Here is a 12,182-nt window from a genome sequence, read left to right as displayed (position 1 = left end):
ATAGAGAGCTATGCTCTCTGATATATTACCATACTTATCTGGTGATAGATTTTATCATATAATCCAGGGAATGGAAGGATATATACCACTAGAATATACTTCAGTGCTAAAGTATCCAGTTTTATCTACATTCAAAATTAGAGTTTCTATGTACAGGAATGTGTGAATGGCACCAAAAGCTGGGTAAAAGAGGTGTTCAAAGAGTCGAAAACGGACCATTCAGCTAAAACATCTTATGATTTTCATAGGATCTGATGGGTAATCCTGTAGGCTTAGACACGAAACCGGTCACAATCCTTCGCACCATTCTTAGTGAAAAGGGATATAAGACCATTCATCATTCTGGATACTGATTCCCTGAATATCGGTGAGCTCCTGTCTTCAGTTGCATTACCCTGGACTTTTCCCTTGACCACAGAACCAACTGGAGCTCCTTCTACATATGCCTTGCATGCTGAGAGAATGTCTACAGCATAGCAACGGAAGTGACCAATGACAAGGTCTTCAAAATGCTGCACGAAATAAAAGAATAAGAGCATGCCAGATTATATTGATATATCATAAGGAAGAATGCTAACCCACAAATAACCTCAAGAAAAAGATGTATACTTAGAATTGTCTTGAATGCTACCTCACAAGTAACCTTAGGAAGATGTGTACTTAAAATTCACTTCCTAAGAACAAAGATAAGTACTTAGCAATGTTAACATGTACATACACCGCTCTTTAAGAATAAAACAAAGCTCCATTTTTCATTTACCCTACCCTCCAAAAGTCGACCCCTTTCTATCCCAGGTGCACAAACATGTTCTACACTATAGATGCATCTACATCTATATCGAAAGTGTTGAGTCATAGACAAAAGCATACTTTACTAGACAACCAAAATAATACAACCTCATGTTTGAATAACATAATCCCTCCTCCTATTTTAGCTGTTTTCACTTTGCAATTATGGAAGCTAAATATAACTAAACAAGAAAGTCTGCTCAGATAATCTCTCCTCCACCCTCTCCCCACCTCCCCCCCAAAAAGAAACAATCTTCCTCTATCTCATTCTGAGTTGCATGGTAAGAAGAAATTCATTCTTGCACGAATGTATATACCCACTACAAAACCAGTTGAAAAAACTACTGTACTGATTAAAAGTTTTGGCTGTCCGTTAAAATATGCAAGTGATATCGGTTCGAATACACATGAATAAGAGTAGAATAAGTTTTGTTTTCAACTTCAAAGCTATTCCCGTGGAAAATAGACAATTGGGTAGTCAAAAGAAATTATGCCACCACATCCAACCTCGTTCCAAACCAGATAATATCTGAACTCAGTTCCCAAAGCTGAGGAACCTGAGCAGAAAAAGTTTCAACTTTCAAATCCATTTGAAAAATCACTTGTATTAAGATGCCAACCACAGAGCTAACTCAAGACAAACGAAAATATATGTTAAACTCATACATACCGGACACTGTGAACCTGATCTTCCCTTCTTTCTAAATCACTCTCCTGATAGTCTATGCAAAAAGCCAATATGCAATTAGACAAAATTCAAAACACCACTAAGATGAAAACTGATTTCAAGGATGAACTAGGTTCTACATTTAACCAATCCCCATTTTCCCAGATAAACCTATGGTACCAGTATTGCAGTTATATCAAACATAACACCATTTAAATGAAAAGGGCAGCATTAATTTAAATACTAACTGCATTGGTCATTAATAAGTAGGTGAAATCCTAGCAGAGCCAGAAAATTGAAAGGTAAAAGACATTATTTGCCTACACAGGTACTCCAACCGGATGTTACTTTTGACTTAACTGAAGGAAGAAGAACTATGACAAACAACGATCCATGATCATACCTTTGGGGGCCTCCTCAATGTATATGTCATTGTTTTCAAAGATAGAACAAAAACATCTTCATTGTAAGCTTTAGATCTCCTCTCTCCGTCAGGTCCAGGATATGAGGCTTCATATCCAGGCTCATTAAAGAAAGGCCTTGAATTCAAAATTAGAGCTTGTATCGAAACCAGGACTTGCAGCATAGTCGATGTCTTGGGCAGCCACCTTTCATTACCTTTACCGGTCCAAGTGTTCAGAAGACTGAGACAGACTTTTCCACAATCATACAAGTTCGGGTTCAGTCTCAAACCACCAGAATAGTAGTAAACCATCTAATGAAAGGGAAAATAAGTAAATAAAAAATAAGTTAAAAAATAAATATCTCAACATTTTTTACAAGGTAAATTAGAAATAAATATCTTAGCATTTTCATGCTACAAAATCAAGAGAAAACGTGAACACACAAATTCATACCGGTGGCACATCGGGATAGTTTTGTGGGAACAGGACATCAAAGACAAAGAGACCATCATGATATGGAGTGCCTTCTGGTCCAATGATGACAGCCCTAAGGAGATCCATCCTTGATTCGTAGACCCTTACATATATTGTATCTGAATACGAGAGAGTGAAATGAGTTCAACATAAACCCTCAAATGGATTAGATAGAATTACAGCAATCTACCAATGACAGGACATCCCACAAAGTCAATTCACAAAAAAACTCTCTTTTCCAGATAAAACTGACAGTGCAGCATGCCACAAAGGGGATAGAGTCATAAATTTAGCAGCAGATAAGGAAGTTGAGAAAGGGAAATGGCAGTGGAAAAAGCAAAGGATAGCTTTGTATATTATTTACTTATGATAATCAATGTCCCAAAATATAAATTGCGAAGGATGTCCATTAGGAATCACACATGTCTTTTCAGGAATTACACATCACACGAGCCAATTGATGCATTTCCCATCATGTGGTTTCACATCACATAAAGGATTTAAGTTTAAGAATGTCAGAAAGACAGCGAAATACCACTTTCAGAAGACTTCTTCAGCAGGAAACCAAAATAGAGACATTTACCAACAAAAATTTTAAAACATTACAAAAACAACAGACGCAAATGTATGTGTCACTAAATAGCAGCAACTGACTCACCGGGTAAATCATTTTCCAATATCTTCCACTCATCCTGAACTTTCTTACTCCAGGCCTTAGGTGGCTGTTAAAAAGGTAACAGCAGAGGTTAGCATAGTCTCATAAAACGATCAACTAAAATGCCATAAGATGACCTGCAAAGCAAAAAAAAAATTCCCTTACAAGTTACCTGTTGCCCCTGGAAGCCCAAGCTACTGTAATGATGATCTGAGAAGTCATCTACCACATCAAAATGCTTAAAACTCTGATATTTTTTCATGGCTTCTTCTTCAGTTGCCTCTTCCTTTCCATGAGAACTTGACTCTACAGACACTAGAGAACTGCTTGAAGCAGGGACCTGAGATAAGTTACTACTCCTTCCGTTCTCCGGAAGTGTGGGTTTCACTGTCCCAACGCCTACTAGATGACTAGAAGAGCTAACTTGGGAAGGCGCTTTTGAACTGGGAGCAGGTTCATTCAACCAAGAAACTGTGGCCTCTACACCAGCGGGCAAATCAACATTATCAAATTGTGCCTGCATGCTCAAGTAATCACACTCATCATCGTCATCATTGTCATAAAACATATAGTCATTATCATCATCATCGTTATCATAGTTTGACACATCATCGCCATCATCCATGCCATCATCTCCATTATTCTGATCTTCATGAAACGAGAGGTCTGAATTGGAACTGTTGTTATTGCCAGAGTCAAGAGATACGGATGTGGACCCAGCTACTGTTTGTGAATTATCCTTAGTCATAACCTCCTGTAAGTGAAACAACCTAAATAGATGAGCAAAGGGAAAGAGCAGATTCAATTTTCAAATAATAAACTGATATAGGCATGCTGGAAATTACAGTACTGTATGCTACTCTAGTACAGTAAAATTATGAAACTAGAACCAACCGCTGCACGTACAGTTTCAAGATTCCTTCTTTTTTCTTTTTGAATCCCCAAGACCCCCACCCCTTTGCTCTATCGGTGAATCAATTCCCAACAACGACAACATCAACATACCCGGTATATTTGGAGTCTCGGGAGGGTAATGTGTACAGAGATCTTACCTCTACCTTGTGGACCGTGGATGTAGAGAGGTTGTTTTCGGTGAATCAAATTCCCAACAATATTAAAAATTCTTTAAAAGGATTCTCAAATTTATTCAAAAGTTATCTCATTCTACAATGGCTAATTCAACAGCCCCACAATTAAGATTCTTCAGATACCATACTTTAACACTCACAAAACATATCTAACCGCATGATACAAGTAACCTTAGACCAAAAAAAAGTTAACAATGCAACGCATAACAAAGCTCGAAGCTTTAAGGGCAACAACTGATCAATCATACACAAAAACATAACAGAATATTATGATCCACCAATCAATAACAACCCAACCAAAAATCCAATTCTAAAGCGATCAAGCCCAAAGCAAACCAAACCCAATTTAAGAAAAATCACTCAAAGAAGTAAACAAAAACGAAAATTCTTAAGGAATTCGAATTACCTTATTGTGTTTCAGTTTGTCAGAATCTTGAGAAGAAAGTTGTTCGATTTCAACGTCCATTGCATACAACAATTTCAATTTTCCACCAAAAGTCACTGATCTCAAAACCCTAACACACTTTTTATTCGTATCAACTACAATTAGTGGAATGTAGAGAGGTTTTAGAGAGGGCGATATCTTTGTTGCCTTGTCAAAGTACGTTTTTTATTATCGTACGTTGGAAGAAAACACGCTTTGTATACTATACTTATATACTCCACAATTGGTTTGATTTGTATACACGTGTTGGTCTCTGTATATATTCGCCAATAAGAGGTTGTATGCACCGAGGTTCAATGGTCCTCTCTGCACTAGATTATCCTCGATAGTTGACCTGTTGACTGAACAAAATTATAGAATATTACGGAGATACCTTCGGTGTTTTTAAGATATCTCCAACAAATTTGTTTTGCTTTTATGGTTGAATGATATGAAATAAAAGTTTGTATCATTTACTAATTATTATTATGTGATACATCTCATATAAAATGTTATGCACTTTGTTGTTTGATGTATCAATTTATGTTCGACTGCAGGGGCGTATGCGTTAAGAACGGATTCAATTGAATCCATAACTTTTGACGCGTAATAAAAATTTATTAAAATTATAAAATTAATATATATGAACCGATAACTTTAAAAATATAATGAGTTCGATGCTAAAAACTTTATAGTTGAACCCATAGAATTTAAATTCTAGATTCGTCTCTGTTCGAGTGTAAATAGATAATTTCTGGATTTAGGTAAACCTTTTTTCTTGACAAATTAATCTCCAAATTTGTATATTAATCGTTTGATTACCATTAAAAGAATTTAAATTTGAAATGTCACGTTATCTTGAAATCTGGTTATTGTATACGGTAAAAACTGGTTAGTCCTCCGTACGAACTGGTTTAAATGGTAATACATCGGATCGGAGAAGCGTCTTCGTAGTTTCAGGTTGAGGTCCGAAGTCAGGTCACCAAGCTTCGAGCCCGAAGAACCGATCAATGTCGAGCTCGATGTTAATATCAAGCTTGAATCCAAGTCGAACTATAATGCAAAGTAAAGTAGCAAAGTAAAGATTATCAAGCTTATGATTCAGAGACCGACCAACACTGACCCTGAATCAATACAGGGATCCGAGTCAGAATCGAGCTCGAGTAAAGATCGAGAACTTGAGTCAAGACCGAAAACTCGAGTCAATATCGAGCTCACAGACAAGAGCCGTTGCAATCCCACCAGATGAGAGAATCCTGGCAGGAATTATGGAAAAGTTGATTTGTCATGGGTCTCCCACTATGTATTTTTAATTATATCTAAAAGTAGGATCCTCCACTATAAAGAGGATGACTACATTTTTGTAAAGGACAGCTTTTTTGCTTACATTGTAACTCAAGCACCATATACTCCTATATTAAAGAATTATTCTTTTAAACTTCATAAATTGATTCATCTTGCTTAGTCCCAAAAGTCACCTTCTTTCCAACCTCGTTTATTTTGCATCCTTTGCAATCTGTATTTGATATTTCTATTTATCATTACGATTTGTATTAAGCTATACCACGTAACCTTAGAACTACGTACAAATTCAACTCTATCCGTTTTTTGAGTAAACAGTTTGGCGCCTACCGTGGGGCTAAGGATAACAGTGGTTATTTGATACGAATCTGCAAAAAATACACCGTTTTGCGCTTGTTTCCAAAAGTATCTTGGATTTCGGATTAGCAACGACTAACTAACAATCAAATGGCCTTACCTATCGACAACAAAGCTGGTTTTCAAGATGAGAACAACAACTTGACACCCAGTACCGACATACCACTTGTCAAGGCCGTTGGAGCTCGAATCGAAGTGCCGATAGACATCAATTCGCATGTGGCCATTGAGACGAACCTACATTCTGAACCTGAAAATAGCATTCATGGTGGCACTCGGTCTGCAACTCGAGATACCCACAAAGTTGAGGAAAACGGCGTCAACTTGCGTATGATTTTCGAAATGTTGCAAGCTCAACAGGCAGCAATAGCTAAGTTGCAGAGTCAAACCCAGATACCGAGTAAACCGGAGCCCAGTCAACCCCGAGAAATCGCCTATACAACGGCACCAGTTATAGTGAAATCAAATGAGCAGGAGTTGGGGACTAATCCCGAAATTGCGAAGATGTTCGAAGAACTGACCAAACGAATAGAATCGGGAGAAAGGAGGACCGAAGTAAACGACAAAAAGGTAGAGACATACAACTCCAGGGTTGATCAGATCCCCGGGGCACCACCAATATTGAAGGGCTTAAATTCCAAAAAAATATACAAAAGCCTTTCCCCCCAAGCGCGGCTCCTAAACCGATCCAAAGGAAGATCTGCATGCCTGAGATTCCTAAATATAACGGAACTACCGACCCCAACAAACATGTCACCTCATACACATGTACCATCAAAGAGAATGATCTATATGATGATGAGATCGAAACCATATTATTGAAGAAATTCGGTGAAACCCTGTCAAAGGGAGCAATGATATGGTATCATAATTTGCCATCTAATTCTATCGATTCTTTTGTAATGCTTGCGGATTCCTTCGTAAAAGCACACGCCGGGGCCATAAAAGTCGAGACCAGGAAGTCGGATTTGGTTAAGGTAAGTCAAAAGGATAACGAGATGCTAAGGGAATTCGTGTCTCGTTTTCAAATGGAAAGAATGGATCTACCCCAAGTCACAGATGATTGGGTTGTTCAAGCTTTCACTCAAGGTTTGAACGAACGAAGTTCGACAGCTTCACGACGGTTGAAGCATAACCTCATCGAGTACCCAGCTATCACTTGGTCCGACGTGCACAATCGGTACCAATAAAAAATTAGGGTCGAAGATGATCAGTTGGGGTCTGAACCCGCTGCTCGAAGGGATATAAATCGAGAACAAGGTCCGATCAGGGATCGATACCGACCGTATAACAGAAACCACAGAATCAATGAATCGAGATGTAACCCCGGACAAAGCAACAAAAGAAGTGATCGAGGTCAAGAGTCTCGGGGGCTGATGAACAGAAGTGGGTTCGACAGCCCTCCGGATCTAAGGAAGCGCCTAGGTTATCGAAGTATAACTTCAGCATTGATGCATCCGCCATCGTATCGGTTATCGGACGCATCAAAGACACTAAATGGCCTCGACCCATGCAGACCGATCCTACCCAGAAAAATCCCAATCAAATGTGTGAATATCATGGCACACATGGCCACAAAACGGAAGATTGCAGGCAACTAAGAGAGGAGGTAGCGTGGTTATTCAATAAAGGGCACCTTCGAGAATTTTTAAGCGACAGGGCAAAGAACCATTTCAAAAACAAGGATTTCGGCAAGCAAAATGAACAAGAAGAACCACAACACATCACTCACATGATCATTGGCGGCGTCGATACCCCTCAAGAGCTAGTGTTTAAATGCACTAAGACATCGATTGTGAGAGAAAAGCGATCTCGAACTCAGGATTACGCACCTATATGAACTTTGTCCTTCAATGATGAAGATGCAGAAGGGGTCATACAACCTGATAACGATGCACTGGTAATATCCGTACTTATGAATAAAACTAAAGTTAAGTGCGTGTTAATTGATCCAGGTAGCTCGGCCAACATCATTAGATTGAAGGTCGTAGAACAGCTCGATCTACAGGACCAGGTCGTACCCGCAACCCTAATTCTAAACGGATTCAATATGGCATGTGAAACTACCAAAGGCGAGATAATTCTACCGATAATCGTGGTCGGGACCATCCATAAAATGAAGTTCCACGTAATCAAAATGCGACATGAGGTACAACGCCCTTTTTGGAAGGACATGGATCCACAACCTGAGAGTTGTACCTTCGACCCTACACCAGGTTCTTAAATTCCCAACATCGAGGGGAGTCAAAACAGTGTACGGAGAATAATCGGCCGCAAGAGAAATGTTTGTCGTCGAGGAAGCAAATCTGATATCCTCGCCTTCACCAGTAAAGGGATCAGGCTGAAAAAAGGGAACAAAATGCCAAATAGCAATCACAGACATCAGCTTTAACCCAACCAGAAAATCAGAAGATCGATGAAGATGATGATCAAAGGATCCATCGATCCTTCGTGCTTCCCGATGATTCCGACACTACCCAATCAACGATTGAAGAGTTGGAGCAAGTCATACTAATCGAGCATTTGCCCGAACGAAAGGTATACATGGGGATGAGATAAACCCCCGAACTTAGGAAAAGGCTTATTCAATTTCTTATCGATAACATGGATTATTTTGCTTGGTCTCATTTAGATATAACAGGGATCCCACCGGATATAACGACGCATCGGCTAAGCCTGGACCCTAGGTTCCAACCGATAAAGCAAAAGAGAAGTCCCCAATTTGAGGTAAACACGTATTCATAAAGGACGAGGTAACTAAACTTCTCAGAATAGGGTCCATTCGGGAGGTGAAATATCCCGAATGGTTAGCTAATGTAGTTGTAGTCCCTAAAAAAGGAACAAACTTAGAATGTGTATAGATTATAAGGATTTAAACAGGGCATGCCCCAAAGATTCTTTTCCACTGCCTAACATCGATCGCATGATCGATACCATGGCCGACCACGAGATCCTTACTTTTCTCGATGCCTATTCCGGGTATAATCAAATCCAAATGAACCCGGAAGACCAGGAAAAGACTTCATTTGTCACCAAGTACAGAACATACTGTTATAATATGATGCCCTTCGGGCTAAAAAATGCAGGAGCTACCTACCAATGCCTAATAAATAAAATGTTCGAGGAACAAATAGGCAAATCAATGGAAGTTTATATTGATGATATGCTAGTTAAGTCCCTGCGCGCAGAGGACCATTTGGCTCATTTGCACAAAACATTCGAAATTTTAAGGAAACACAACATGAAGCTCAACCCCGAGAAATGTGCTTTCGGTGTCGGTTCGGGCAAGTTCCTCGGCTTCATGGTATCAAATCATGGGATCGAGATTAACCCCGACAAAATCAAATCCATCGAAGACATCGCCATCGTGGACAGAGTAAAAGCCGTACAGAGGCTAACGGGACGGATTGCTGCCTTAGGCCGATTCATTTCAAGGTCGTCAGATCGAAGTCACAAATTTTTCTCTCTACTCAAAAAGAAGAACGATTTCTCTTGGACCACGAAATGCCAACAGGCATTAGAGGAATTAAAACGATATCTATCGAGCCCACCACTACTTCATACTCCAAAAACAGACAAAAAACTTTGCTTATACTTGGCAGTATCGGAAATTGTGGTAAGTGGTGTCCTAGTTCGAGGAGAGCAAGGTACGTAATTTTCTGTTTATTATGTAAGTCGAACCTTAGGAGAAGCAGAAACTAGATATCCACACTTGGAAAAATTGGCACTTGCACTGATAAGCACCTCTAAAAAGTTAAGACTGTACTTTCAATGTCACTCCATATGTGTATTGACCACTTACCCACTCTATAATATTTTGCATAAGCCCGAACTATCAGGCCGATTGGCTAAATGGGCCGTCGAACTCAGTGGGTACGATATCGAGTATCAACCTCGTACGGCCATCAAGTTTCAAATTTTAGCGGACTTCGTGGCCGATTTCACGCCGAACCTCGTATCCGAAGTTGAAAAAGAACTCTTATTGAAATCGGGTACGTCATCAGGGTATGGACCCTTTTAACAGACGGGGCTTCGAATGTGAAGGGGTCCGGGCTAGGCATCGTTTTAAAGCCACCCACAGGTAACACTATTAGGCAATCTATCAAAACAACTAGGTTGACTAACAACGAGCCCGAGTATGAGGATATGATTGCTGGTCTCGAGCTAGCTAAAAGATTGGGAGCAGAATCATTGAAGCCAAGTGTGACTCTTTGCTGGTGGTAAATCAAGTAAACAAAACCTTTGAAGTTCGAGAAGATAGAATGCAAAGGTATTTGGACAAACTGCAGGTCACTTTGTACCATTTCAAAGAATAGACTTTACAACGTGTTCCATGAGAACAAAACAGTGAGGCCGATGTACTTGCAAATTTGGGAACATCGGTCGAGGAAGGCGAGATAAGCTCGGTGACTGTCATTCAACTATCGAGATCCGTGATCGAAGAAGGTCATGCCGAGATAAATTCTACAAGTTTAACCTGGGATTGGAGGAATAAGTATATTGAATACTTAAAGAATGGAAAGCTCCCATCGGACCCTAAAAATTTGAGGGCCCTACGAACCAAAGCTGCTCGATTCACATTAACTATAGATGGAATATTATACCGAAGGACATTCGATGGACCATTGGCAGTATGCTTAGGTCTAGGAGACACCGACTACGTCCTACGTGAGGTGCACGAGGGCACTTGTGGAAATCACTCTGGTGCCGATTCATTAGTCCGAAAAATAATCAGGATAGGGTATTATTGGATCGATATGGACAAAGATGCAAAGGAGTTTGTTCGAAAATGTGACAAATGTCAAAGCTTTGCACCAATGATCCATCAGCCCGGAGATCAACTTTCAGTCCTATCCCCATGCCATTCATGAAATGGGGAATGGATATCGTCGGCCCTCTGCCATCGGCCCCAGGTAAAGCTAAGTTCATTTTATTTATGACTGACTATTTCTCTAAATGGGTTGAAGCACAGGCGTTCGTGAAAGTAAGAGAGAAAGAGGTTATAGACTTTATTTGGGATCATATCATATGTTGATTCGGGATACCCGTCGAAATAGTGTGTGACAATGGGAAACAGTTTGTCGGTAGCAAAGTGACGAAATTCCTCGAAAACCACAAAATAAAAAGGATATTATTAACACCGTATCACCCCAATGGGAATGGACAGGCCGAATCAACGAACAAAACTATCATTCAAAACCTAAAGAAAAGGTTGAACGATGCTAAGGGGAAATGGAGAGAAATCATACCCGGAGTTCTTTGGGCATATCGAACAACATCAAAATCTAGTACGGGGGCAACCCCGTTCTCCTTAGTATATGGCTTCGAAGCCTTGATTCCGGTCGAAGTCGGGGAACCCAGTGCTAGGTTTCGATATACAACTAAAGAGTCAAATAATGAGGCTATGAACACTAGCCTCGAATTATCGGATGAAAAATGAGAAGCTGCTCTCGTCCAATTGGCCGCCCAGAAGCAGCGAATCGAAAGATACTATAATAGAAGAACCAAGCTTCGCCATTTTAAACTCGGGGACTTAGTGCTAAGGAAAGTCACCCTCAGTACCCGAAATCCAAATGAAGGAAAACTAGGACCGAACTGGGAAGGACCGTATCAGGTTCTCGAAAATGTCGGAAAAGGATCATACAAGCTCGGTATTATAAACGGCAAACAACTATCAAGCAATTGGAATGTGTCGCACCTAAAACAATACTACTGCTAAGGTATGACCCTCCCATATTCGTTTACATTTCGAAACTAACCCCTGCAGGAGTTCGATCAGGAGCTAGGATGGATCCTTCAATACGAAGCCCTAGGTCTGAAAGCACGCGTTGCACTCTTTTTTCCTTAGACCGGTTTTATCCCAAATGGGTTTTTCGGCAAGGTTTTTAATGAGGCAACCATTGATCGTGCTAACTTAGAAATAATTTGATAGTATCCGAGGCCTCTTTACAATCGACCTCGAATAGTGGGGGCATTAGTCCCTCAAATATATCAAGTTCGGTGCAAGAAAGTTACTTCATAA

At 40.0% G+C, this 12,182-nt stretch overlaps 1 protein-coding gene across 3 annotated transcripts; it reads right to left on the bottom strand.

The window, feature by feature from the left end:
• Positions 1–49: 49 nt before the first annotated feature.
• On the bottom strand, positions 50–4,714 carry LOC107792179 (putative ubiquitin-conjugating enzyme E2 38). Of its 3 annotated transcripts, XM_016614374.2 has the most exons (7): positions 4,484–4,714; positions 3,162–3,743; positions 2,993–3,056; positions 2,314–2,453; positions 1,860–2,171; positions 1,460–1,511; positions 50–512 (listed from the first exon to the last, which is right to left on the bottom strand). In XM_016614374.2, exons 1-6 carry the CDS (start codon positions 4,541–4,543, stop codon positions 1,491–1,493), a joined length of 1,179 nt encoding a protein of 392 aa, XP_016469860.1. In that variant the 5' UTR covers positions 4,544–4,714; the 3' UTR covers positions 50–512; positions 1,460–1,490. The 3 variants fall into 3 exon arrangements, with proteins under 3 accessions (XP_016469860.1, XP_016469858.1, XP_016469859.1); XM_016614372.2 differs by lacking the exon at positions 1,460–1,511; XM_016614373.2 differs by lacking the exon at positions 1,460–1,511 and having other exon boundaries at positions 3,162–3,759; positions 4,484–4,706.
• Between the last annotated feature and the right edge of the window lie 7,468 nt (positions 4,715–12,182).

The sequence above is a fragment of the Nicotiana tabacum genome, chromosome 2 (genome assembly GCF_000715075.1).
Source record: "Nicotiana tabacum cultivar K326 chromosome 2, ASM71507v2, whole genome shotgun sequence".
Lineage (NCBI taxonomy): Eukaryota > Viridiplantae > Streptophyta > Magnoliopsida > Solanales > Solanaceae > Nicotiana > Nicotiana tabacum.
This window is presented reverse-complemented; position numbering and strand designations above follow the sequence as displayed.

Coding starts and splice junctions, on each gene's coding strand:
- LOC107792179 (XM_016614372.2), bottom strand. CDS start 4,543: ATGGACGTTGAAATCGAACAACTTTCTTCTCAAGATTCTGACAAACTG. Junction 3,744..4,483: donor ACAAACTGAAACACAATAAG/GTAATTCGAATT, acceptor TTTCACTTACAG/GAGGTTATGACTAAGGATAA. Junction 2,454..2,992: donor ATTGGAAAATGATTTACCCG/GTGAGTCAGTTG, acceptor TCTCGTATTCAG/ATACAATATATGTAAGGGTC.